This window comes from Seriola aureovittata, chromosome 13 (genome assembly GCF_021018895.1).
Source record: "Seriola aureovittata isolate HTS-2021-v1 ecotype China chromosome 13, ASM2101889v1, whole genome shotgun sequence".
NCBI lineage: Eukaryota > Metazoa > Chordata > Actinopteri > Carangiformes > Carangidae > Seriola > Seriola aureovittata.
The window spans coordinates 16,262,367-16,289,778 of record NC_079376.1 but is presented as its reverse complement, the minus strand read 5'-3'; the positions used below and the strand labels follow the sequence as shown (position 1 = coordinate 16,289,778).

The following is a 27,412-nucleotide window of genomic DNA, read 5'->3' as shown; positions in this document are numbered from 1 at the left end:
TGTAGAGAGGTCTCGTCCATGTATGTAAAACACACATTCCTTTGGCTTGTTGATTTGTGCTGGCAGCTCTTATTTGGAGTTGTGTGAACCCCTGGCCCCGCCCCAGGTCCCTACAACCAGTCTGGGTCTTATTTAAGGGACTCTTCTCACCCTCAGGCTTTGTCCCAGTGGAAGCATCCGTCTAGCAGTGCACCTTGGTGAGTACATTTCACAACTTGCTTCACTGTGTTCATCTGTGTCATTTATGTGGATCAGTTTCCTGAAGTCTGTGAGACTGAGCTGATGATACTGGGATGAATGAATGGATGACGTAACTTCAGCAGACTAATGGTTTTCTCAGGTTGTGATTTCTAACTGAACTTGTGGAGTGGGCAATAGTTAAATCTGGAGTTACTAGTTCTGGTGGTTTGATTGCCATGAGTATGCTAAAATTAACACTGAAATTATTAGGTGATGTGATTTACTGTGACAGATATACTCCATGCTGTGTTAAGAGTCCGTGGGAAAGCATGGACACGTCTACATATAGCTCAGATGAATCAGAACAGTGCTCAAAAGCTGGGAAGAAGTTTGCCAAATTCACTTAAGCTCCAATGAATGAAGTTGCTGGGGCACACTGGCCACATAGTAAAACAAAAGTTGTCACAGTGTGCAGATGGACGGGTGCTGCCCTGGCTTTTTGACAACCTCTCTCAGACCTGAAATAGCAGAAGATGCATGTGTCAGTTGTTTCACCCCGTTAAGCACAGTGGGGGTGCTGAGCTTAAAATAGATCACAGGTCTCTCTGTTATGCCCCTTTTTGGTGCTACCTCAGCAGCTCTGAAAAGGCCCGGGAACAATCATGGCTGTGGAGATATGGTATCAGGAAATGTACAACAAGGTTGGGACCAAAATAGCATCCAAAGCCATGTCTAATTAGCTCTGTATAGATAGCACCCCTTGAGGTGGGTTGTGTTAGTGTTTGCAAGTGATAATACTGTAAGAACAGTTAGGAAATACTGCTGGCAGCCTGTGGATTACAGCTAATACATATAACAATCATATGAGTGACTGACTGATAATGTCACTAACTCTTCCAGATATAGCAGGTCTAGTCATATCGTCACATCATTAGCCACTCCAGTCTCCAGTGATAAAGTGTCTGTGACTGTTCAATTATAACAGGCCTTTGTGCTATGTATTCTATGTTGGGCAGTTTAGGCAGCTGTTCTTAACACCCAGCCTAAACCTTCTCTCCTTGTGTTTTCACCCCACCTCTCGCCTCCACCCCCTCAAATTTTAGACCATCCCAGTAAAGCCTAATCATGTGTGACGACGACGAGACTACCGCTCTTGTGTGCGACAACGGCTCTGGCTTGGTCAAGGCTGGATTTGCCGGTGATGACGCTCCCCGTGCTGTCTTCCCTTCCATTGTTGGAAGGCCCCGCCACCAGGTACGCTTAAATCTGTCCCCCGTCACAGCCCTCAAAATCCTATTTTGTGTGATGAGTAACAAAAATAAAAAGTAGATTCCTATATCTTATGCTGCTCTCATGCTTCCTCCTTCAGGGTGTGATGGTGGGTATGGGTCAGAAGGACAGCTATGTGGGTGATGAGGCCCAGAGCAAGAGGGGTATCCTGACTCTGAAGTACCCCATCGAGCATGGCATCATCACCAACTGGGATGATATGGAGAAGGTGTGTGTTGACAGTGAGATTCATTTACAACATTCATGGCAGCTAAGCTGTCACATTCTTGAGAATTCGCAGCCATCATCATAAAGGCTGCTTTATTTTTAGATTTGATGCTTTATTTAAAGACCTGCTTGTTGTTTACTCAGTCAGTCGAGAGTTGTTTCAGTCCCTGACATCAGCTGTTCTTTTTGCCAGATCTGGCACCACACCTTTTACAATGAGCTGCGTGTGGCCCCAGAGGAGCACCCCACCCTGCTCACTGAGGCCCCCCTGAACCCCAAAGCCAACAGGGAGAAGATGACCCAGGTACATTAAAAGTCACTACTCTCTGCTCTGTTTTCACATATAAGTTCTTGATTTAAGACAAACTTTTGACATTCTACTTGCTTTTTCTTGCAGATCATGTTTGAGACCTTCAACGTTCCCGCCATGTATGTGGCCATCCAGGCTGTGCTGTCCCTGTATGCCTCTGGTCGTACCACCGGTCAGTACACTGCAGCTTTTTTCACATGTACCCAATTAAGTCTAAAATTAGAGGAAATTGTATCTCTTGTAAGGGAGAAACTGTTCAGCACTGCCACTCTGAATGTGTTTGGATAGATTCCTGTCTCATTGTGAAGGGGAGGTGGTAATCCCTCTCCAGCAGGGTGTATGCCCAGTGATGTCAGCAGCATTTTATGGTTTATGATGTGAGACATAGTTGAAGAGGGCGGAGTTGTATGTAGCTGTCAATCTCCACCTTTGCAATCATGCATAGATAACTAACCATGCTCCCTGTCTGCTTGCTAAAGGTATTGTGCTGGACTCTGGTGATGGTGTGACCCACAATGTCCCCATCTATGAGGGTTATGCTCTGCCACACGCCATCATGCGTCTGGATCTGGCCGGTCGTGACCTGACCGACTACCTGATGAAGATCCTGACTGAGCGTGGCTACTCCTTTGTCACAACTGGTAGGTCTATGCCATCATGGTTATTTAGTTTAATGTGTATACGAGAAGTGTGCAAGTGTTGTTTCTCAATATGTGAACTTTCTACTCCTTAGCTGAGCGTGAGATTGTGCGTGACATCAAGGAGAAGCTGTGCTACGTGGCTCTTGACTTTGAGAATGAGATGGCCACCGCTGCCTCCTCTTCCTCCCTGGAAAAGAGCTATGAGCTGCCCGACGGTCAGGTCATCACCATTGGTAACGAGCGTTTCCGTTGCCCAGAGACCCTCTTCCAGCCTTCTTTCATTGGTGAGTCATTGGTTACATTTGTTTTTTGATGGTTCTAAGAAATGCTGTATTTTGTGTTTGTGACAAAGCTCATCTGTTTTGCTTGTCCTCTGCCAGGTATGGAGTCTGCTGGTATCCATGAGACCGCCTACAACAGCATCATGAAGTGTGACATTGACATCCGTAAGGACCTGTATGCCAACAATGTGCTGTCTGGTGGTACCACCATGTACCCTGGTATTGCTGACCGTATGCAGAAGGAGATTACAGCCCTCGCCCCAAGCACCATGAAGATCAAGGTGAGAAAACTACATATATTGTTAGTCATTAGGTTAATTGACTAAGTGAATCAACACTAAGTAAAACTTAAATTATGTTTATTCCATGTCTAGATCATCGCTCCACCTGAGAGGAAGTACTCTGTCTGGATCGGTGGCTCCATCCTGGCTTCCCTGTCCACCTTCCAGCAGATGTGGATCAGCAAGCAGGAGTACGATGAGGCCGGCCCCTCCATTGTCCACAGGAAATGCTTCTAAACACACAACCAACCTCCTTTTGTCCATGCATTTGTACGTTGTTGTCTCCTGTATATATATGTGTATGTTCTATTGTAATAAAGATAAGCCCTTATGAGAGTATATCTCCTGTACTGTGTTTGTGACAAGGTGGGGTATTCAAGGTGTAGCTGAAAATAAATGAGTGACACTTCAGAAGCATGTACCAAGAAGGCGGTTTACTAAATTAAATATAAAACTTATATTTAGTTCATTTTGCAAACTAAGTTAGACAGCATGACTTTCTTAAATCCAGAACAGAGGAACTTTGTGAAGCCACTCATCAGTGTTTTAGTTTGAATTTCTTGCACAATACACAGTTGCTTCACAGTATTTGGTGTTGCAGTACATTACTATAACTGATTTGGTGGTCTTAATATCTGTGAGGATTGGCCTGGACATCTTACATTTTTCAGTCCATTGCAGTCCTCTTATTCAGTTTTTTTCAGTTTAAGTAATCATATTGTTTTATTATTTAATATGAGAAAGTGTACACAGAGATAAACCTCATTTGCCTTAAGTGCACAAAAAGAGCGTGAGGGGAAATAATTAAGCTAATCAAACCTGGGCGTATGGCTGTTTCAATGCATATAACATGGTCGTGATACGTGCAGTACAGTTGCACAATTATGTATGTGTGCAGTTTGCATTTTAAAGGTGCGACTAAATCTAATTACATAGTGCACCGGCTGACAAGAAGTGTCCACTTTAGTATTCATCTGGCTCAAACGAAACCAACCCCGCCCAGAGAGGCTGCACTGGGCTATAAAACACACACCCTAGAGAATGTTATTCGGTTCCAGCCAATCAGAGCGTAGAGCGTAGGGAGCGCCGCTGTTTGAATGCTGTGCGGAAACAGACAGCCTCGCAACCGACTTGAAGAGTGAACCGCAGCGCAATGCAGTTAGCTAGCTAAAGGATTAATTTTGGTGTAATCAGTGTATTTTAACGTTTTGGGGAGAGGTAAACAACTATTTTAAGTTGTGTGACACCGACACGCTGTTTTGTTTTTTTTTCTATTGAGGCTCGTTAATGAGCATATGTGACTTGCTAACCTAGCTGGCTAACGTTAGCTAGCTAACTGCATTGCAACCGAAGCATGAAGTGACCATAATGTAACTTTGGTGTAGTCTTTAGCATCTCCTTGAGACTTAGTAACTTTTTAGTACTTACTATCGAGGTTACAGTTGGTAAACTGTTGTGTAGATCAAGCGTCTTGTGAGCAGTTAAAATCCACGAGAGGATGAGTTAGCGTCAGCAGTCTGAAGAAAGAAAATAAGTTAAGAGAGGCTCGGGTCAGGACGGAGCTGATACAACTGCTAATGCCAGTTTACTAAGGTCCTGACAGAAGAGAGTGAACGGATTGTTGCAAAGTTAATTTGAAAGTACAAGATAGAGGTGTAAAATGAAAGTCATGGAGAGAAATGTCATGCGTTTAGTGGCTGTGCAGCACCTCCGCTCAGCGTACGGGATAAAGACAAAGAATTGGAACAAAAACAAAGCAGCCAGTTGTAAGTCGGCAGCCAGCAACTCGGTAAGTTTGAAGAGAACTAATTATCAATGTATAGTACGATTTACTTGCGTTTCATTTACAGTGACTTACAGTGAAACTTTGGATTTGATCATCTGTTATTGCTCAAATCAACAAGTGTATCAGCCTTGCACATACTATTGTTTAGTCTGTTGAATCAAATTAGCATATCACTGAAAGCAGGACCTCACTGATGAGACCCATTTGTTCACATGCTGTTGTCACCCATGTCAGTCACTGCAGACGCTTTGTTTGGCTGTTCCCGGGATTATTCACACCATAAATTTCTTTACCAGCAATAGAAAGCCAATTCCAACAAACCACAAAAAAGGCAATGTTTTCCCCTAAATCTTTATGGCACATTGTTGTGATCTTTTTGAACATTTAGGAAACACAATCATGTGGTTTAGACAGCACAGTTAAACCTCTACAGGTTATTTTATACCGAATTTACAGGCAGTTAATTAAAAGAATTACCACTGAATGCCCTGTTTCTTCTTATGTCCTGTATTTGTAATTGACCCACAGGAGTCACAAGGTTTGTTGCAAGAGACTTAGAGACCTTTCAATTGAGCATTCAGTTTCTGCAACCTCAACTTCCGGGGGGGGAAATCAAGAACCTAAATGAAGTAATTCTGCTACACTGAAAAATACTGGGCATATTCAGATCATTGAGGTCAAAAGGCAACATAAAGTAGCTGATGCAGCTTTTATCGCTGTTCTCTTAAACATTAATGTTTGGCAGCCAGCCATCGCACAGAGTGATCAGAAATAGTAGAAACTTAAGCAGAGAAATCCCTGTCATGTCTTTAAGTATTTTAATCGAAGTGGTTTGGGGGAAAAAACAAACGGTGCTTCCAAGATTTTTGACAAAGATGAATACATAATATGTGTGATGCTGCTGATTGCTGCTGTTATTAATCAATAGCTTACTCATACAGACCATTTATTGAGCATAATTTATGTCTTATATTTTATTGTTTGATTGTTCCCCCTAGACAAAGGTTTTTGGGATATCCCTGGAGAGCTTACCATACTATAATATGGAATGTGGGAGCGTGCCAAGGCAAGTGGCCATACCTATTCACGTGTACTTGATTTCTTTGTTCCTATTTTCTACAATTTATACTGACATTTCTCTGCATTCCTAGCTTTCTGGTTGACGCATGTATGAAGCTGCTGGCACATGTCGACACAGAGGGCCTGTTCAGAAAATCAGGCTCTGTCATTCGCCTGAAAGCACTCAGGGTGAGTGATGGCTGAAGCTGACCTTGCTCTAATTGAGGGACCATGACCCTGGGAACCGTCTTAATACAACAGAGATGTGTTCTGTCTGTCCAGGCGAAACTGGATGCCGGTGAGGAGTGCCTGTCCACTGCACTTCCTTGCGATGTTGCCGGTCTGGTGAAGCAGTTCTTCAGGGAGCTGCCGGAGCCTGTGCTACCCACAGAGCTGCAGGAGGCCTTCCTCAAGGCCCAGCAGCTCCCCACTGAGGAGGAGAGGATTTCTGCCACCATCCTGCTGTCCTGTGTGCTGCCTGATAGAAACCTTTGTGTTCTGCGTCACTTTTTCGACTTCCTCCATAATGTGTCTAAGAGGTACCATAAATACCTTTAGTTTAATCACTTTATTTACATTGAACATATTTTTGTTTGGATTATGCCATTTTAGATGAATTATCGGTTTATATACAAGTTTTGTTTTCATATTTAGATAACTGTGTTTTCTCTTTTTTCCTTGCTTAATCACAGGAGTGCAGAGAATAAGATGGATAGCAGTAACTTGTCTTTAATATTGGCTCCCAACCTCCTTCACTCTGGAGATGGCACAGAGAAGATGAATGCCAACACTGAGAAGCGCCTCAAGCTTCAGGCAGCTATAGTACACTGCTTCATAGAGAATGCCCACAACTTTGGTACGACTTGAAGCATATCACCTCCGCTTTCTCTGTGTCAGTCTACACTGTTGCTTTAAAGAACTAAAATGTATGTTTTTTGTTTTTTTTTTTGTGACAGGTGTGTTACCACAGTTCCTTCTAGCGAAGGTTCCAGCCATGTTGGGATGTGAGGCCGGGGTTCTGTCGCCTACTCACGATGAACTTGAGGAGCTGGACTTTAACTCAGGGATGAAAAGGAGACACAGGCGCAGCTTCGGAGGTAAGACTACATCATCAGAGATTTAATTTCCAACTGAAAGTTAAAATATGCAACTTCCTTCCATGAGAGGGTCCTGCCTCTCTCATCTCAGCTGATCAGTTTTACTTTACGTCCAGTTAAAAGCCACAACCTAACTCAAAACAGTCTTTTACCTATAGAGGCAGCAGTTGTCTTTCTGAGCCCTGTATTGTAGAAGCTTATTTTGAAGCAGCTTTAGATAGCCAATATTGTTTAAATAATTTGGTTTGTCTCACATTTCAGATATGGTCAATGGTGCTCTGAATAAGATAAAAACTAATAGAACACCCACACATGCCACCCAGTCAGACAGTCTTGGTATGTACTGTGGTCAGATGAGATAACTATGTTGCTTGTCATGTGGCATGATGATTGCTATACACCTGCACTGTCCTTTAAAACAGTAAGCTTCATGTTCTTCAAACAAAGCAAACTCTTTATCAAAGCTTCTAAGATGCATAAATTGACATTGATTAGCAGCTGCTTAGATAACGAATACGTGTCATTTAAATAATGTGAATTCATGCTCGTCTTCATTGGCTTTTGTCGTCTTTGCCTGTCTGTCAGTCATTTGCATGAATCTGCTAATTGCTTCCAGTGCTTTGGCTTAGAATCATCTCTGGAATGTTTTCAAATATAAAAGAACAAATCCAACATGCTCAAAGACATTAATTCTTTTGTGATTTTTGCCAGTCTTTTCTTCCGCAACGCCTGTGATTGCAACGCCGACATCCAAGCGAAAGCTTCCTTTGGAATCTGGTCACTCTTTTGGATTCTCAAACAAGAAACGTAGATCTGTCAAAAAGAATCTTGGAATAGATTTACTTCCCAATTCATTGTTCAGCGGAGTCTCCACTCCTGGATCAGGTAGTGATGAAGGTTTGATCAAATAGGCATGGACTACTCTGCTATCTCCAAAGCTTGTGCTTAACTTTGCATGTTTTTCCCCCTTCATATATTCTAGCTTACAGTGCCTCAGGGGTCTTGGACTCTTCCCAAAATGCCCTGTCCTCAGCAGGGAGGTCCAGAAGGCAGCCAGCTACCTCTGCAAGGAGGAAGAGTCGACGACTTAGTAACAGACATGCTGTCAACAGGTACACACTTTCTTTGTCTTCGAATTATCATTCCAAATTCAGTTATGTTGTTTGTCTCGCTGGGAATTTTGACATTATTGATGCCTTAAAATGCATTGTGCTACACAGCCATGTATTTTCCACTGGTCCTGCATTTGTGTTTAAAAGATGAATTTAAAGAGAGATAGGAGTATGTAAAATATTAACATAAAAGCTATTGGGTATTCTTGACTCATCTTAACAATATTTGAATTCATATTCTTTTCAGAGTTGAATCTGGAAAAGCTGGCTGCTTTTCTCCCAAAGTCGGCAAAAAAGAAGCACCACGCAAGTCTCTCCGCTTGCGCTTTAGCCTGGGGAAGAGCAGCAAAGACGCTGTAAGTGTGGTTGCCTGATAGACTTCACATTCCACTTCTCTGGTTCACAGATAAACAGTGAAAGATGGTGTTAATCAAGTGCATTCTGGCACTTTCTGCAATTAATTGTATTAAAATTAAATAACATGTTTGCACTCGGGGTGTGATGTTGAGGTAAACTGGTGCACAGTAGCACTTTCTTATTGTGTAACATTCTACGTTTACTTTTTTAGTAGCTAACACGTTTAACTAACGTTTGCAGGGTTTAAAACAAATCTGTTTTTTTTTTTCAGAACCTTTACATTTGTAATACTCGAAAATAAATTGTGTTCATACTTGGTATGGTACAAAGTCCTGTGCCTGATTTTCAGTGATTTAATATGTTAAGCGCTCAGGTGAATGAATGTTACTATATACTATAAAGTATACACAGAGACAATATTGTTGCCTGTTTTGGGTTCATTGGGTGAACTGCTAAAGGTTTAAGGTGCATGACTTTCTAATGCTCTAGAGTTATATGTATATTCTTGACTTAATAAAAAGTTGTTGACCAACAAATCCAATATCTTGTTTCTTCTGAGTGATTTTTATCATCCTCTGAAGAACTAACCACAAAAGTCATGGCATTAACATATTAATGGTTGCATTTTGGGTAACATCTGCAGGGTCCTTTTTAACAAAAATAATAATCTAAAGCTTAACCCTCCTTGAAGTTTCTTTCATCTTTCATTTCTCATTCCATGGTGGTGATAAAGGGATCTGAGTCCATTGGCTGGCGACTTGCCACTCAAGAGAGCACCACCAGTTTCCGTTTCACCAAAGAGACAGAGTTCAGTCCATCAGTTCTCCCTAGAAAAACTGAAGGCAAGAGTAAGTATCCACTTGTCCACCAATCAAATTATTCCTAATTGATACAATTTTTCATTTCATTGTAACATTATATGGTACATAAAAAAAGAAGGTATAATGTAGTCTTTGAGTTCAAATATTTGCTAATATCCCTCTTCCTTTCATAGGCACCAAGCACATCAGTAAGTCTGAGGACAACCTGCTGACACCCCAATGTGACCCAAGTGCTCACCGGACCTCATGGAGTGGGGAAACCCCTGTAGGAGCCCAGGCTTTCAGCGGAGGGTCTTTCACAGATACGCCCATGAACATGTGCCTAAAGAACAACTACATGTCTGAGCCAGCTATTGTCATACCCAAGTCCCCAGCTGTGACCAGGCTTCCCAAGAAGCTGTGTTGTGCCTCCAGCGCCGAGAGCCTCGAGAGCGAGAGCTCCATCATTGAACCTCGGAGCCAAACCGGTCGCACCCTGCTGAAAATCAAGAAGGCCTTCACAGAGTCAGGCAGCGACCTCCAGGGTGTCGTACAAGACTCCTTTACTGAGGTGAATAAAACAAACCCGTCAGATAGCAGCCTAGTCCTTCCACCAGGGACTCCCACAGTCAAAGTTCTGTCTGTGGACACTGAAGCCTCCAGGTTCCCAACTCAGCAGAGCTTTCTGACTAGTGAACAGAACATTACCTTTGGCCAGATTGAAATTGCTGCTTTGTCTCCTTTGCATATTGATAGTGTAATATTTGAATCTGGTGCATACTGTTGTCCAGCAGTAAAGGCTGATAAAAGTTCTCTTAGTGCAGTTCCTATCAGTAGCCTTAATAGCTCCACGGTGGGAGACAATGAAAGTGAGGCAGAGCAGGTGAACTGCAGCAGGTTGATTGATGCGCTGGACATCCAGAGTCCAGCTCACTTTAAACTGGGTGTCACCTCTGGGCTACAGTCCACTCCATACAGGGTGGGCCTTGAACTCGGGCACGATCTTGCTACACCTCCTAGACTTGGTACTGAAGTCAGCATGGTACACGTAAAAGAAGAATTTTCCCCGGAAATTGCTACCAAAGCCCAAAACCAACAACCGCTGTCACCACGCAGCCAGGAGACCGAAAAGTACCGTGTGGCAGACCACATTCAACACTTCAACAAGCTCACCCTTCATTCTCCCAGAGGCTCCAAGGCCAAACAAATCATGTCACCTCTCAAGTTCCAGCGCACCCCTGTGCGTCAGACTGTCCGCAGGATGAACTCTCTTCTGGAAGAGGGCAGGAGACCCACTAGAACTGCCAAACTCACCGACAGCCCGAGCGCTCAAGTGTTGAAGGCGGTGAGTCTGGAGAGCGGCCTCTCCCCTCACCCGCAGCTTCAGCCTCACCAGGGAGAGCCGCAACTGGGACGGGCCAACAGCATGTGCCCCATAAAGAAACCACCTCCAGTCCCACCCAGAAAGCCAAGCATCTTGGCCCGTAAACCCAAGCCCTGTGCTTTAGGCGACGTGACCAACAAGGTCCAACCAAAGACCAAAGTGGACTCTAGTGTCCCTGATCCATCAGGAGCTCAGAAGCCTCTTGTGCAGCAGGTCGCAGAGAAAGACATGAACCATTACAGAGGTTCACCCAGGAACCCTCTCAACCAAGCACGACTGATGTCTGCCACCAAGCCTGTAGATTTATAGTTCATATTCTTTTTGCCTTTTCTGTTTCCTCTTACTATGCAGAGCTCTGTCTGGTAAAAGTACATGACATTAAACATACTGATTTGTTATATCCATATTTTCAGGGTTTTAATTTATTTTTAATTACAGTAGGTGCTGTTTGTGTTTTGTTAGGGCCTTATTGGGAGATGTCCAAATGCCTTATTGTTTTACTCTAGTAAAACAAGTTTAGAAACTAAATATTGACACATATCAGCCTACAAGATTATGTTAAGTAGTGTTTAGACTATAGTGTTCAGGCCAAATTATGTGACGTGATTGATGGTATGACTGGAAATATTTTGATCAAGTCTTAAGCTTTTATTTATGCGTTTTTATATCTAATCCTTAGTTAGATCTTTACTGTTCACTGAAGTTGAAGCTGTGTCTTTTATTACAGAATATTGTCTTACTATTTTTGTCATGAGCAGAGAGAAGAAAATGTGCACCTTTTTTGTTGGATTTTAAAAAAAGAAAAGCCAAGCAGTATTGATCAAATCATCTGTCTATTGCAGTCCATTGATTTCAAAAACATCAAACAGTAAAATGCTTTGCAATGTGAACTGCTCCAGACCAATAAAATCAAACAACTTATGTAACCTTCTGTTTGGTCCAGTTCTTCTTTTTTTGGAGAAATTATTGACATTTCTTGGAGCCACAAGGGGGCGTCCTACAATTACTTCTCAGACCAGATCAGACTGACATGTTCAGTGAAACGCAGTAGTCTTACTGTAACAGGGCCCGGGGTTTATTTGTTTCAAAACTGAATGTGAAATGACAGTAGACAGTATCTGGATGTGTACTTAATGTGCACTTAAATATTTTTTTTTTTTTTTTTTGTCAGCATTTCTTTGAACAGAGTTGGTTTTTGTACGTTTGAAAAGATTTAATTTGCATTACTGGAGATTCCTCCATAAAATACACGTTTCTTTCAACGTGGTAATCTGGACTAGCAGTGGAAAATAAACTCCCAGCTACTAGTAAAAAAGGATCAATACACTATGTCAACCATCTGAAAACTTCTGTTGACATGAAAGAAGCCTTGGCATTTTTTTTTCTTCCTGTAAAGAATCTGAAGAGTTTCCAGTGATGGGGGTGAAGGTCAAAATCATCCCTTGAGATTTATTCTCCACAGCCAATTGGGAGGCTCGCATGCTCTTCATGTATAGTAGTGGTCAAGACTGAACCTTCCCTTGTTACTGCAGCTCCGTAACATCACTGCACCGACAGTAGCGCACTGTCTGTTTGCTTTGGCTTGACTTGAAAGTTATTGCGGTGTGAAACATATATATAAATATATTCTTGAAGTACAAGGGTTTATGGTGAGAAAAGATGATGCAGCGTTCGTTCACCACGTTTTTACTTTTCTGAATCAGCATAAAATATATATGAAATATTTATCAGGAGAATCCAGGGACGGACCATGTTTAAATTAAAGTGCGGGACATTTGATGTTTGGAGTAAATATTCTCCTACTCCTGGGCCGACGGCATTATGGGTACTGTGGTTTTACTTGCCATAATGTCATAAGTTTTTCACTTATCTTGCTATGGTTGAATATTTTAAGTTTCTTTTTCTTAAATGGCCTTTATAAAGTGTAACTGATGGCTTTACATTAATTATAATGACACATTTAATAATGTTTTATACAATCCGTCACAAGCCATTAAACCACAGATTTTTTTTAGTTGCCAGGTTGTGAAAAAACTCTTTAGCTGTTGTCCATTGTACTTCAGCAGGACACTTGCTTCTCCTTTTTCATAGTTATTCAGTTTATAAAACAGAGACTCTGATTGAACATTAACCCTCCGGGAAAACCTGCAGAATATCTGGGCCAGAATCAGTGTGTCAACAGTATATTTATAACATTATAGACTTATTGTGTCTTCGCAGAAAGTGCAAGTATTTATTAGCAGATTACCCACATTCCCAACTGTTCTAACTAATTATTACCAAACAGAAAGGCTAAGCATGATCTAAAGGGATTTATTCACAACGTGGCAACCCCAAAATGTTATTCTTATTAATGGCCTCAAACCAGTTTATAAAGAATTGGCAAAAGCCTAATAATAAACAAATAATATTAGTTACAATTTATAGTGCTTTATGAAAAAGTATTAGTATAGTATATTTTTTACTTTAATTAATTTGACCAAAGAGCCATTCTGATTCAAAGACTGAGATCAAGGGGAACTCATTTGCATGGAAGCCTAAGTACTTCAGAAGTTGCGAATGCGTAAACGTACAAGGGGAGCGTGCACACTATTTTAAAAGCTATGGCTTTCTAATGGAGCAAGGGATACTGTATGTAGGCTACACCATACTGCGTTAATGAAATCCCCAATCCTGTGTTTGTAAGCAATGTCCCCTTTTCATTTATTATGTCAATAAGAGTCTATTTTTGTGGAGCCTGTCTGTGCTTCATTAAGGCCTTGTAGTTTAAAACGACGACTCCATGAAGGGAGATGAAGAGAAATCAGCTGTGATTCATTATTTTAAATAAAGCTTTGTGAATAACAGCCAGTGACCGATGGCTCAGTAATGTCTCTGTTTATAATGAGTTTACTCTGACTATACATGCTTGTCTGTGCTGAGGATTCACAGGTGTGCTGTGACGTGATCGTCACCTTTTCTGACTGGCTTCAGTCTCAGATCGCTCCTCTGCCCATGTTTTTGCTTGACGCCCCATTTCAGTTTTAAAATGTTTGACACATCGCACAGAATTAACACCACGCTCCATGTGATCAAAAAAATAAAAATCAACTGTTTTACTTTTTCCATGTGCGCATAAACTTCAGGCCTGTCCGCTCTCAGCTCGCCCCCTCCTCCTCCCCTCAGCCCCCTCCTTCTCCTCCCCCTCCCCTCCTGCCTGCCCTCGCTGTTCCTCGCTTGTCTGTTTCCTTGAAGCGGGTTCAGAGAAGTGTTGAGGGGGCGGATAGTTTTGATTTTCTCTACATCGTGCTTAGCCAATAATGTAGAGGGAACTGTTGTGCACATCTCAGCTGGCAGACATTTAAAAGGGAGACAGTCCGGCGCTGGAGCAATTTGTATTAAACCCCCCTGGCCCCTGTCTATGGAGCGGTTAGTCTCCCACCCATCCACAGTCCCACCAGTGTACAGTCGACTGCAGTAGGTGCCGATCACCTCGGAAGGTGCCTTTAGAGGACTGACAGGATCAGATCATTGCGCTTGTTGCAGCGGAGGCTCGAACAGGTGAGTGGATTTCTGATTGTAACATCCAAGCTGCTCTCTTTTTAAACTTTATTTAGGTTTATTGATTATGGAAATTACAAGACCGTCTTCTTATTATCCACTGGTGTACATGTGTGGATGGTTTATTAAACATATGAGGGAGCTTTTGCTTTGGCTAAATATAGTAGCGTTCTTTTGCGTAATGCACAACGTGTATGTGAGCATACATGTAATTGTATATTTATATTTCTCACTCAGATATTTAGACTGAGGTAATTGAGCTATTTGGTGGTTTTGGTTTTGCACTTCAGCTTCGTTTTGCATGTGGTTTTTAAAAAAAAAAGAAAGGGAGAAAGAAAAGAGCTCTCTGTGCGTTTTTACGCAGCGTAAAAGCTTTGACAGCTGTGCATAACCCGTCCAGAGTTGAAACGGTGTAGGTGATGAATTATTTTCTTCTTCTCCCTAAGGATGGCCAACTCGACGCGTATCTTTTGCAGTATGGTTTTCATCATTGGGTTGCTATCCTCTCCCGTGGATTCAAAAAGAAATCGAGGTTCACAAGGCGCCATTCCTCATCCTGACAAAAGCAACCCAAACGAATCGGAGCAGCAACCGCAGCCTCCGCAGGCGGGCTCTGGGTCCCGACAGAGGCAGGGCTCATCCTCACCGGCCGACGAGGTGCTGGAGTCCAGCCAGGAAGCTTTACATGTGACGGAGCGCCAATATTTGAAACGGGACTGGTGCAAGACTCAGCCGCTCAAACAGACCATCCACGAGGAGGGCTGCGTCAGCCGCACCATCATCAACCGCTTCTGCTACGGACAGTGTAACTCCTTCTACATCCCCAGGCACATCCGCAGGGAGGAAGGTGCCTTCCAGTCCTGTTCGTTTTGCAAGCCGAAGCGTTTTACCACCATGACCTTTACTTTGAACTGTCCGGACCAGCAGCCGCCCACCAAGAAGAAACGCATCCAGCGCGTCAAACAGTGCCGCTGTATATCCATAGACCTGGACTGAAAACACACAGAAATGTGTTGCGTGTGTGCTTTTCATACTCCTACTCTTTGCGGGCAGGACTGTTGGTCTGAAAAAAAAAAAAGAGAGAGGCTGTCACACAGCCGAGAGCACGTGCCTGTCTCCATCTGGGGATATGCTCCACATATACGATGACTTTAAGGCTGCCTTCGTGTACTATGATTCTCTTCTTGCACAACGTGTGAAAAAATATGGACATGCAACTCATAAACCCATGTTGAACTGCAATGAACATTTTACTCCTCACCAGTTTGCCAAGTTTGAAAACAAGCATCACTGCACGGGAACGCTGACTTGGAATGGGCACGTTTTACGCACGGCTTCCTTCACCCCAATGGGACTGCATAACCCCGGTTTATTTAACAAGTCACTGTTCCAAACCTTCATTGAGACAGGAACGCGTTCCGGTCCAATTTTGTATTTTTTTTTCAGTGATTATATATATATGTTTGTCAAACTGGATGTTTCCACTGTGTGGAATGTGATGGATGAGTGGCGATATTTGTAAATGGAAAATGTGATTTTAGTTCGATATTCCAAGAATCCTTGGGTTAGCCTGACTGATTTCTGTGAATTTCGAAGTCCATCAGTAAAGATTTCTTTTTTTATTTGTAAGTTGGATGCCTACTCAAACGTAGAGACCGTAGGCTTCTTTGTTAGTTAAAACGGACAATGTACAGTGATGGTTTATACACTATAGAGATTAAATAGTTGTAAAATGTAAAGCCATCGTTGATGTAACCGGTTTGTTTATTCCTTTGATTAAATTATCCATGGAAACATAAAATAAAGGGATGCTGGAATACTGTGCATATTATTTAAAACTTTACAGCTGTTAAACAAAATGGGAACTTCTCCCTGATCTCCTGCTGCGTGGAGCCAGCATCTTTCTTTCTTTCACACTCACAACTTGGAGTAAATTTCATCGTAAAAGTAATCGTTTTGTTTATGAGAAAAGATGTAGTTACAAGCTCCAATTATCCACTGAAATCATATAATTTAACGTCATCAAAGTGTATTTTTATCGGAGAGCTGGAAAAGGGGGGAATACGCAGTTTCAAGTGCAAATGATGAAGGATTTTCTGCCTAAACCTGAGCAATCCAACGTTTAAAATATGGGTATCAAATGTTGGATTTTTTTTTAACAAAAAAAAAAAGCATTAGGTTAATCTTCAGCCATCCATACTGAGTATTACTCAGTAACATACTGTATGTTCTAAACCACATTCTGTGATTATTTTGGCGTTTGAATGGCATTGAATTTGGCAAAGAGCAAATAGGCTAAAACATTGTAATATTGTCCATCTCATTTAATTTAACATTTCTAAAATCTTCTCTTAAAATAAACCTCTAATGGCATAACAAATTCCTTATGTTAACAAAGCTAATGACTTTGTTTCAAGAGTTTTCCAGGAACAAGTTCTAATGTCTAGAATTGAGGATTGATTGAGTGATTTAATTGTGAGTCATAGTTTATTGAACAGCCTGGCTGACTTTTGAATCATTAAATCCTCTTTGGTGACTCAAGTTTCCTCCATAAATATCACATTTTCTTGGTGCAGGCCTAATGGAAGCATTGACAGCAGGACATTTAAGAGAAATTGGTTTAACACATCATGTGTGCCTGAGCAAGTCCTTCCTCCAAAATGAGTGCGCTTTGTTGGGCATCCAGTTGTTTATTCTTGAAATTTAAAACAATTCCATAAAATTACAGAGCACCTATATGAGAGCTACTGAAGGTTACACGAACCGACATACATACAGTAGAGGCTACAACAATTCCTTGGTCAGTATCAGCTTTTTTTTTTGTTTGTTTTTTTGTTTTTCAAATCCTCTGAAGTAGAACGTAGCAGTTTAAAGTTATGAAATATCTTGGATTTTATACAAAATAAATGGCACACATGAAAGACTTTGGAGGGTAAAAAAAAGGAATTTAAGGTGCAGTTTGATGGATACTCTGATAATGGAAGTTTGTCTGAGGTATAGCAACTCGCATGGCTTCAGGTGATATGCTTAAATATATTACCCTCATCTCTCACATGGGCACAACATACAAATAATAGCCACGTGAAAATATATCTTTCATCTGACCGACGCATCAGGCAGCTTCTCAGTCAACTCTATTACAACTCATAAAAATACAGCCTCAAAAAGGGAAGAAAGCCGATGTTCTTTTGGCATAAAATAAACCTCTTCTTACATAAATATACTTTTCTTGAATGACACAGGAGTGTGGGTACAGCTTACAATTGTGAAAATAAAACATTGAGCAATAAATTTCTGCATTCTTAAAAATAAAAAAAACCTTAATAGGATTTCATCATGAAGCAATACAACTCATCAATCTTTTTTTTCTTTTTCTTTTTCTTTTTTTTTTTAACAAGGAAGCCATACCCTTGCATAGGAAAAGAGGTGCAAAAAAGTGCAAGACATCTGAATAAAATGCATACACTTAGCATAACATAGGAGTGTGGCTGATAGCTACTACAGCTACTGCAAGCAGGAAAGTGCTTCAACTTGTGCTGGACACACTGTGACGTGCAGCACTCAGTGAGGGAGATGAACAACTCTGCATTAAGTACATTTTAGTTCTCAGGTGAGTGGGTGCATGGCCAAAACCTTTCGTGTTCATCTAATGTTTTTAAGTAAGTGTGTGTGTGTGTGTGTGTGTGTATGTATGCATGTGTGTATGTGTGTGTGTGATGGGTCCGAGGCTTGGGGCCAGACTCGCTGCCAGGCCTTGCTCTACTCTGGCCGTCACCCAGGGGAGGTCAGGCTGGCGCAGTGAAAAACACACACAATACAGTGAAATCTCCGCGTTTATACACAACACGTCTTCATCTGCACTCGAAGCTCAGCGCGGATCATTCATCATACTCCCCGAAGCTGCACGGTCCCTGCCGATTCTACGACATGACATATTTACAAGACTTTTAATGAGCCATGGTGAATGAACAGCTCTTCGCTACAGCAGAAGACACTGGGAGCTGCTTCCTTACATTTTCCTCAAAGCAGAAATCGCCGGGAACAGCGACAACATCTTCACACTTTTGAATACGTTGGAGCACTTTAAATACGTCCGCTGTGCCAGACAACATCTACAAGAATAGATTCTCAGCTCTTGTAGATCCAGAAGGAATCTCATGGATTTGTCAGCTGGCACTGTTGGGAATTCCGCTGACCCGTAGAGACCTTTCACAAGCCGGGCACTCAGAGGTCACGCCACGCTGGATGAACGAGGTCAACCTTTAGCCTTTAAGACTCTCATCACTTCGGCTGTGTCAGCCGTGCAGCCTCGGCACAGGAGTTTTTTTCCAAAAAGGCTGGACATGAGGGCGGGTGGGTGGGGATGGGTGGGTGTCCAGTGCCGTTAGTAGCGCAGAGGTATGGCAGTGGGAGTAGTAAGAGTCCGGCCAGGTTTTACTGTGAGTTCGTACGGGGCACGGAGGGCAGTCCAGTGTTGTTGAGGCAGGTGGTTTAACGACGGAGCGATAAGGCCTGCGCACTTTCTTACCTCCGCCTCTCATCGTTCCTTCTTCTGCTTCGTCACTTGTCATTTCAGCTGGAGGACACGCTGGATTCCTTCTGCCGCAGCCTTTCTTTCTGTTGGCACAAAAATGAAGTGTACTGATTTCGGCGCTGACACAAGAAAAAAACAGCAGCTTTCAGGAAACTCAGTTCTTACCAGACTATTGGCATTGATCTTCTTGGTTTCAACCCTCTTCTCCGCTGTGATCTTCTTGATGTTTTCTTGAGCTTCCTTCAACCTATGGGGGGAAAAAAATGTGACATTTGCAGGCTTTTTAAAACTAGAAGTTCACACTGAAAGCTCTGGTGTAAATTGTGAAAACAATATAAAGTCCGTAGCCTCTCATCACTGTATCCTTGTGAAGTTGTTTGTAAGAGCATGACATTTACGTATATCCCTAGGGCACCCGGTCATGGACACACAAACAGACACACACACGCACACACACACAGATCCTCTCAGGAGTTTGCGGTCAGTGAAAGCCCCATAAGTGGGAAGCAGTAGAGAATGACAGTGGGTTGATGAGATAATGAGGCAGCCTTTAAAAAACACTTGGCTTTTATGAGTGCACAAACAGTATTTAAAATAAAGTTAATTGTACATAAGCACAGTCAGCTGTGAGTAATGTGGGACACGATTACCTAGTAAACAATTAAGAGAGAGCACATGGATCTGTGGCAGGACGGGGAGAACATTAACTCCTGACACGGAGGCTCAGTTCAAGTGTGAGCGCAGATTCGCGATACGACTACTTCAGAGTACTTAACACATAACAACAAAATGACCACGAAGCTCGGCTGGACATCATCGCCGGCTTCTTTCACTGCCTCAGTCTCATGCAGGCTCTGCACGTGCAGCTCTCCAGCAACGTCCAGCATCATGACAGTGTTTATCAGTTTTCCCATAACGCGTAGCCTTTAAATGACCACAGGCTCCCGTCCACTCGCTAGTAAAGCCAGGGAGCCGCCAGGAGGGTCTGCCATCCCTCAGTGGAATGCCCCCCCACCTCCACCTCAGGTCAGAGGAAAACATCATAAATTCAGGCTACTCTCGCTTGCCTCCTCTTTGATGCCCCCCCCCCCTTTACTCTAATTACACCCCAGCATCTGAGCATCACCCTCGCGCAATTACCGCTAATTTGACCTGATGTCCAGAGGTGTTAACCATCCATCCAAAGGCGACATGAGACGAGAAGTCTAACTTGAGGAGGAGATGGTAAAGCCTTACTTTATTAGCAAAGTTAGTGTTTTGCAGCAGTGAATCCACGGACCGGGAAAAAGTACCTCACACAAATCTTTCTGCCAGACATTGAGGGTACAGAACTTACAATTTTCATGTAATCAAACACAGTTTCCGTATTATCTGTAGATAGCACGTTTTCAGCGAATAGCCACTCGATGTGTTTACGTTGTGTAATTACCTCTCCGTACATTATTTTACGGTGACACCCTGGATTCCAACCACCCTCACATGAAACAATACATGTATGTAATGCAGCCTTGTTTTTAATTTCATCTCTGATGTCAGCCTCTTTCAGGTTTCTGTTCACTCTCCTGATGATGAATGAAGTTACTGCTAATGCAAAAGAGCACTTCCTACAACTGCTGCTTCACATTAAAAGCCTTTAACTGGTAAAGAATGGGGGCAGACTTCTTTGTTACACAACTTCTCCTTTGGCATATGTCTGCACTGTAAACAGATACACCGGCTTTTGTTTAGCAGGTAACTGCAATGTTCAACCACACTCGCTGTTACCACCGTAATGACGGACGTCATCCAATCAAATGAAACCAGCTTCTGACATGTCAGGCTTTTACCGAAGATACCAGTCGGGTTTTCATGACCCTCGCCGGACAGAGTAAGAGAAAAACAGAGCAATCTCACCAGAATCCAACTCACCTCTCCTTGGAGATGTTCTTGTTTTGTCGTATCCAGGTGTTCTTGAAGTCATTGCAAAACTCGTACCAGAGCATAAAGACGTGACTCGGGGCCACTTCTTTCTCCCCGGCTTTTGGCTTAGAACCAAAGTAGCTCACCATGTCCTGGAAACTGTAGGGGAAAAAAAAGAAACAATGCATAAATAGTGCTGTCTTATCACATATTATAAAAATAATATCAGAGATACTGTAAGTTAACAGCATGTTTCAGTGGACTACTCTAGATTGAAAAGCTGTAAACAAGAAACACAGACAAAATACAGGCAAGGCACAGCACAGCGCACACACACACACACACACACACACACACACACACACACACACACACACACACACACAAAATGATGGATGGATGGAGAGTGAGACCAAGAGGCCAGAAACAGAGCTGGAAGCAGAGTGTCCACCCTGCTGGGCGACGGGGGAGAGCCAGTAGCAGTGGCTCCATTATCACATTGACCTCCACAGCCTGCAGGGGGAAGACTGCCAGAGGAGACGGAGACAAGCCAAGACCAGGCTGCTCGCTCCTCCAGACACAGCAACACGCAAACACACAAAGACACACACATATACACACACCACCACTGTGAACTCACACCTACAGCTCCAGGAACGTATTTACTGGCAGACAATCAAAGATATGAATATGATATGATATATGAAGATAAATGCACATGTGAACTCACTCAGACAGCTGTGCACACAATCAAAAAAAAACAAACAAAAAAAACATCGTGAAACACCAGCTCTGTGTGAATAAACAGATTCTGGATATTCTGTTTTCTGTTCACTGGGCCAGATTGCTGCACTGTTGTAGGCCTAATTCAATTGTAACCAAACCTGAACTCTTTGCGAGGCTCTCAGCAGCACACACAAGGCATGAAAAGCGGCCGGCTGCTTCAGATTCCCTCCCTAACCTAAACATGAAAGACATTTTCTAGCCGTGCCTGTCAAAGGGTTGATAAAAGGGGGCTATGATTCAAGGGATGCTCCCTGTCCCATTGACACCCAGATAGGCTCTGACCTCCAGATGCTAGGTGGCTTTTTGCGACGCTAATCTAAGACATGCTGATGTTGTGTGAAATGGTGCAATATGCTGCCCAGACGGCCTGCTAAAAGCTGGGGGGAGAGAGAGAGAAAAAAAAGGGATTCTGCTTCCCATTTCCCAAGGATGCGTCATTTCGCTGGGATGCTCAAAAAAAGAAAAAAGAAAAGGAGAGCGCTGTAGATCATCCTGTACACTACAGAAGAAATCAGAGGCTTAGATTGACCAAACAGACGAGCCGTCGCAGGTAGCTTTGTTGCAGCCGGCCTTGTCTGGCATGATGAACAGGATCTCTTCTCCATCAGCTCATCTCCTGACCCTGGGTCATCATGTCAAAGCATGCACAAATCAAGCAACAAGCTTTTCCTTTTAGCCTCCTGAGCATATGCAACAAGCAGATACACAACGCTTCACTCAAAACAGATGCAAACACACTCACACATGCGAGTTTACCTAGAAAACATAAACAAAATCAAGCGGAACCGAGTTCGTTTGCGAGCGCAGAACAATTACACTCGTGCACACATGCACAAACACAAACCCCCCTACACTTCTGTAATCCACGCTATGATGCCATTGCCGTGAGAGGGTTTACTGCGGCACCCACAGCCAGCATTCCTCACTGACAGCTATAAAAAAAGACCCATTACAAAACCATGAGCAGCCGTGAGAATCAGGGAAATATTTGGACAAGCAACTCTGCATTCCTTTGTTTCCCCAGTAAAAAGATTACAGAAGTAAACTGCATGTTGTCGGCTGAGTCCGCGGAGGCACCAAGCCCTTTTGTGCCATTGCTGTCATTTAATGCCAGAGAAGAATGATATACCAGCTAGCATCTATGAAACCATAACTGCATGGTGACTGTAGTGGAGGCAGCTGGGCCAAATGAAATTGAGCATGATGTGGGAGAAGAGAACTTAATGAGACGGAACTGAGGACAGAACCAGAAAACCTCAGTGGAACCCGAACATGAAGCAGACAAATTAGGACTGCATGTTGAGGAAAAGGCTTGGGTGCTCGTCATGCCCGGAGCCCCAGATAATGTTTTACAAAAAGGGAAAAAACAGAAATGAACTTGATGGAGTTTTCTTTCTCATTAGAATGATGCTGGCGTTTTACAGTTAAAATGTCACGCCATACAGTCGGTGTACAGTACAGTTGTCCAAATGAACAATTGGAGGCAAACCATGATTAAAAATGAGCTTTTTAAGTTGTTGTTTTCCATGTGTGAAACATTCCTCTTGTCATGCATAAGGTCACTGCACTAAGAGCGATTGAAATATTTTATAAGTGATTTCACACACATTTGACATATATATTTAATATGTATCAATACTGGAATAAGGGGTCTAGAGCATAGAATGTATATAAAGATGGACATAGCCTCCATGGCGTCACTCATAGGTTTCCGAGGAGTGATTTTGAAGCTGAGAGTGGGCTGCTCTGCCGTCGCTATCTTGGCAGTGCCTGATTCCGCCCCTTACTCCCGGCTAATCCAAAAATGTGGGGCAGGTGTGGAGCCCAGACTTCGGTGCATGCCGGTTTGTGGTAAGCATGCGCTAAAACAACCTGTCACTCAAAGCAGCGTACTTTTTAAAAATAAAACAAACAGCGACACAACTTTGCCTGAATAAAGTAAGTCCAGTTTATATCAGCAAATTTCTGAGTCTGTCTTTAATTTTCCAAGTTAAATTCTTTTGTGTGACACTGTCATTGACATTTGTCACTATTTTATCAAATTTTTTACGATTAACTGAGAAAATAATCAGCAGATTCATCAATAGAATAGTTGCAGCCCTGTTTGACAGTTGTCAATACTCTGTGCTATCGAAACATTTTAAAAACCAAAAAGTGCTGAGGTTCAATACCCAGCTGTTATTCTTGTCCATATCCTGATGTTGATTCATACTCACCCTGCCCCACTAACTGCTGGTTAACTTCGACTCACAGGCGTCTAAACTCACTGACTCTTCATGAGGCCGAGGTCTTAGGCAGCACGCGGGATGTGCTGTCTATTTCCTTTATTAACACACAGCCATAATGCTGTTGCCACTGCTGCTGCTGTTGTGTGTTTGTATGAGGATCCCTCATCCAGCGCAGATGTGAGAGCCCACCCAGGGCCCGGTGAGCCCGCTGACGCCCATATTCATCAACGGCGTGTCACTTTTATGAGGTGGCTCTGTGGGAACCTGAGAAAGAGCCCCCCACCCTTCTTTCCTCCTGCTCTACCTAGCGCCAGTCAGCCAGCCCCTGTCTTTAGATGAAATTAAAGGAAAACTTCATTAAAAGGCAAAGGTGCTGTCAGCTGCGGGGCCCTTTTGATCAATATCCCCCTCCAAGTTCAATGCCTTCATTACAGTGGTGTCACTCACACTCACACATACCCACACACGCGCACACACACACACGTCCAGTGGGATAGGTGAGGGCGGGGGTGACGGACCAGGACAGAGAGTGCGAGGTGCTTGGCTTAAAAACAGCAACATGAAACAGAAACAGTTTGGAACCATCTCGCTGAGTTATAGTGTTGTCCAAAGCAATGAACTTCCTAATTGTTTATAGTTTCCATTTTCTTGCGACCGGCGTCTTTCACTTTCTCCTTTACGTGCGTTCGTGATTTATTTTGGAAGTGGCAGAGTTACGGTATAAAGCAAACAATCCTGCTCTCTATCCAAACAAGGCAAAAATAATCTATTTGCTTTGTTTGTCTGCACCACCATCTTTTTCCAATATGAAATGTTCCAGATATGATTTCCCTCAGACAGCGAGCTCAGCGGCTGCCAGTGTGTCTTATGCCTATAAATCAGATACCTCTCAGAAAACTCTCGGGAGTCTCCTGCACAAAACATGGCAGATAAGAATGATAGGAACTGCAGGGGAGGAAGCACAGGGTGTTCAGGCTTAAAATACAGTATGCTACACATTACATGAGTGTGGAAAGTCGCTGCCGTTTCTGTTAAGGATTTGTATCTTTTATATTTGTCTTTAGACAAAATTACAAAAGACGTAGACATTAGCACAGATGCATTTAATACTCAAAATATCTCCTTGTGCATATATAAAACTGTGTTAAATCTTTCAGAGTAAATCGCTTCGTCCCATACCTTTCCAGTCAGAGTTGGACTGTTTCACCAAAGCAGTAAAACCATGATACTGAGAAGCCCCTACATCTTACCAGAAACTTAAACAGCTGCTACTAATAACTGTATACAACTATACAAATGGCAAACATTAGCGCTGTCAGATACCAGCCATGTTATCTATGTGAAGCATGCCAAATAACGCAACACTGCAATGTGACGTTTGCAATCCATAACACTTGGCAAAATTCCCTCGTTGAAGGATGAAATCCACAAATATTTTCTGTCCAAACACGATATTTCATTCAGAATTTTAAATGCGTCTCGACGTGGGTTTGTTAAAGTTGGTCTCCTACCGTTTCTGTGCCGAACCGAGCCGGTCCTCTTCAGCGGAGTGATCCTTTTGAGCTGTAAAAAAGAGAAAATGTCAGATTAAGATGGATTATGGGACGTATTATGGGGCTTTTGGTGACATAGATAACCGAATGTTTCAGATGACAGCTACTGAAAACTGATCCCAGGTCACCGGTGGAGTCCAGAGGGGGGCGCTGTGTTTGTCAGCCGTTTTTAGAGTTGTCAAGTGAGGAGAGAAGAAGAAGGGCTCTGGGTTGAGATGTCACTGACACAGTGAGCATGTTATCCAAGTGACAGTTAAGCACATTGTAAAGTTTGACATGCTTCTGTGTGTTGACGCATGAGAGTGTGAGCCGGTGACGCCTGGGCTCGGGGCGGGGAGCGGTGGTCTGTTTGCGGAGGTGTGTGTTTATATGTGTGTGTCGACATACATGTGCATGTTCTGAGCAGAGCTGAAGCAGGGGCGCAGGGTTGAACAGAGAGGCTTGGGAACTGGAGGCTCCTGTGGACTCCTGCCATGTAAAAGTGTCTAAATGCAAGGCAGATGTGTGCGGCGGGCCAGGCCGAGGTGCAAGAATTTATCTAGGGCCAGAGAGTGCCTGTGATCTCAGATTTATTGCATTTTTCCAGATTCATCCTTTTTACAATGATGGGGGACCTTTCCTACTTGAAGATTTAAGAGGGGGGAGTCTCCAAAAAATTGTTCAAAGGCAGGTTTGGGGGTCTTCTGGGAGAAGGTGAGCTTAAGCCTCCGACCAACTACCCTTTTTACTTTTACTTCTTTTTTTTTTTTTTACATGTATGTGGGCAAGGGGACGTTTTTTTACATGTATGAGGTAAACCTAATGAAGGGGGTGGTGGCCATGTCTGGGATAGAGGGACGAGGGGGGAAGAGGAGAGGGGCCGTGACCAATGGCGTTAGTCTCAGTGGGGGTCAGGCTGGCGCCTGATGTACCCCTCTGGTGCGACTGTGCAGAGGTGGCACTGGAGCCAAGACGCTGAAGGAGAGGGAGAGAGAGGGAGAGAGAAAGAGAGAGTGCCCCAGAGTGAGAGGATGTGTGAAGTTTCTCTTCCTCCACTCCCTGTGTAAACATGAAACCAGTAGTCGCTAACTAGAAAGTTATGAGACGTGCATGCTGAGAGGGACAATAAATTAGGGCTTTAAAACTCTGACACACTTTTCCAAACCGCTGCTTTACCTAGCAGCCAGATAACAAAGAGACGGAGAGCGATCTAAGAGGGATGCTGAGGATTTCCATAAAGCATCCTTTTCCATCTCCCTGCACCACTTGTATTTAGGATACAGACAAATCTCTAAGACATCATCAAAAACAGGTTCCTTGGACAGCAGCCATCTGCAAATTTTTACATGGGCTACGTAATTCAGCCATCGGAACAAGTGGAAGTTTGGTTATTGGGTTGTGACTCACTGACAACAAAAAGGATGTCATGATACACATGATTTTTTACACAAGCTGAGATTAAAAGCAGGAATTTGTTTTCAATTAGTCATGGCGTGTATTCAACACGGAAAATGTGCCCGTAAGAGTATCCCCAGAGGTTTCAAAGAGCTCCTATTAACACGGGAAACAAAAAGGTGCTTGATTAGATGTTGAAACTACTGCAGTCAGATCAGGAACAGCTTCTTTTTTTTTCTTTTTCATGAAACCTTACACTTTTGAATGAGAGAAACAAATTGAACTGGAAATACAAAACCACATTCCAAAAAGTCAGACTAACTATGTAAAATTTTCAAACTTAATACAACACTCAAAAAAAAAAGAAAGAAAAAAAAAGGGGGGGGGGGGTGAATTCCAAAGCGTAGGACTTGGCTTGGAAGAGGAGCAGAAACAATGACGAGACGAGGCCTAACAGAAGGGTTCAATGGCTTTCTGAGATGTCCCCTGTTAGATCCGGGAGAGATCACACAGGCAAGTTTAAGAGAGAGTGCGGGGCGTTCAGGTTCACCTGCAGGCCCTGCTGCGAGCCTCTCTGCAGCCTGGGTTATGGGTCAGTGCCACTCAGAAACACAACTCTCACTGCAAAGTTCTGTCTCTATCTGTTCATTCTCTGTTATTCTTTGATCCTCGGGTATGAGGACGAAGCACAGTTTTCCGAGGCTTCTGATGCT

General features: G+C 43.1%; 4 protein-coding genes across 6 annotated transcripts in view; 3 read left to right on the top strand and 1 right to left on the bottom strand.

Moving 5' to 3' along the window:
* The first annotated feature begins 172 nt into the window (after positions 1-172).
* Positions 173-3,526, top strand: LOC130180039 (actin, alpha cardiac muscle). The gene is made up of 9 exons (XM_056393323.1): positions 173-197; positions 1,284-1,434; positions 1,550-1,678; positions 1,871-1,981; positions 2,075-2,159; positions 2,467-2,628; positions 2,721-2,912; positions 3,009-3,190; positions 3,284-3,526. The coding sequence occupies exons 2-9, from the start codon at positions 1,306-1,308 to the stop codon at positions 3,425-3,427; spliced, it is 1,134 nt and encodes a 377-aa protein (XP_056249298.1). The 5' UTR covers positions 173-197; positions 1,284-1,305; the 3' UTR covers positions 3,428-3,526.
* A 727-nt stretch (positions 3,527-4,253) lies between these two features.
* Positions 4,254-11,716, top strand: arhgap11a (Rho GTPase activating protein 11A). Of its 2 annotated transcripts, XM_056392598.1 has the most exons (12): positions 4,254-4,979; positions 5,975-6,042; positions 6,128-6,224; positions 6,318-6,574; positions 6,728-6,891; positions 6,992-7,132; positions 7,394-7,468; positions 7,844-8,017; positions 8,115-8,244; positions 8,492-8,600; positions 9,335-9,449; positions 9,596-11,716. In XM_056392598.1, the coding sequence occupies exons 1-12, from the start codon at positions 4,851-4,853 to the stop codon at positions 11,092-11,094; spliced, it is 2,958 nt and encodes a 985-aa protein (XP_056248573.1). In that variant the 5' UTR covers positions 4,254-4,850; the 3' UTR covers positions 11,095-11,716. The 2 variants fall into 2 exon arrangements, with proteins under 2 accessions (XP_056248573.1, XP_056248574.1); XM_056392599.1 differs by lacking the exon at positions 7,394-7,468.
* A 2,312-nt stretch (positions 11,717-14,028) lies between these two features.
* On the top strand, positions 14,029-16,142 carry grem1b (gremlin 1b). Its single transcript, XM_056393451.1, has 2 exons — positions 14,029-14,325; positions 14,772-16,142. Exon 2 carries the CDS (start codon positions 14,773-14,775, stop codon positions 15,319-15,321), a length of 549 nt encoding a protein of 182 aa, XP_056249426.1. The 5' UTR covers positions 14,029-14,325; position 14,772; the 3' UTR covers positions 15,322-16,142.
* Positions 16,143-17,490: 1,348 nt separating this feature from the next.
* LOC130180104 (formin-like) overlaps positions 17,491-27,412 on the bottom strand; it is a 52,650-nt gene continuing 42,728 nt past the window's right edge. For both annotated transcript variants that reach the window (XM_056393448.1, XM_056393450.1), the window contains 4 exons: positions 25,284-25,335; positions 20,768-20,917; positions 19,025-19,106; positions 17,491-18,942 (listed from right to left, as the gene is read on the bottom strand). In XM_056393448.1, the coding sequence (XP_056249423.1) occupies positions 18,898-18,942; positions 19,025-19,106; positions 20,768-20,917; positions 25,284-25,335 (329 nt within the window). In that variant the 3' untranslated portion in view covers positions 17,491-18,897. The remainder of the gene's footprint in view (positions 18,943-19,024; positions 19,107-20,767; positions 20,918-25,283; positions 25,336-27,412) is intronic.

Excerpts from the sequence above, each read along its gene's own strand:
- arhgap11a (XM_056392598.1), top strand. The coding sequence starts at position 4,851 with ATGAAAGTCATGGAGAGAAATGTCATGCGTTTAGTGGCTGTGCAGCAC. Across the intron at positions 7,133-7,393 it reads ACACAGGCGCAGCTTCGGAG|ATATGGTCAATGGTGCTCTG; the intron begins GTAAGACTACAT and ends CTCACATTTCAG. Across the intron at positions 8,018-8,114 it reads AGTCTCCACTCCTGGATCAG|CTTACAGTGCCTCAGGGGTC; the intron begins GTAGTGATGAAG and ends CATATATTCTAG.
- grem1b (XM_056393451.1), top strand. The coding sequence starts at position 14,773 with ATGGCCAACTCGACGCGTATCTTTTGCAGTATGGTTTTCATCATTGGG.
- LOC130180039 (XM_056393323.1), top strand. The coding sequence starts at position 1,306 with ATGTGTGACGACGACGAGACTACCGCTCTTGTGTGCGACAACGGCTCT. Across the intron at positions 2,160-2,466 it reads TGCCTCTGGTCGTACCACCG|GTATTGTGCTGGACTCTGGT; the intron begins GTCAGTACACTG and ends TGCTTGCTAAAG. Across the intron at positions 3,191-3,283 it reads CAAGCACCATGAAGATCAAG|ATCATCGCTCCACCTGAGAG; the intron begins GTGAGAAAACTA and ends TTCCATGTCTAG.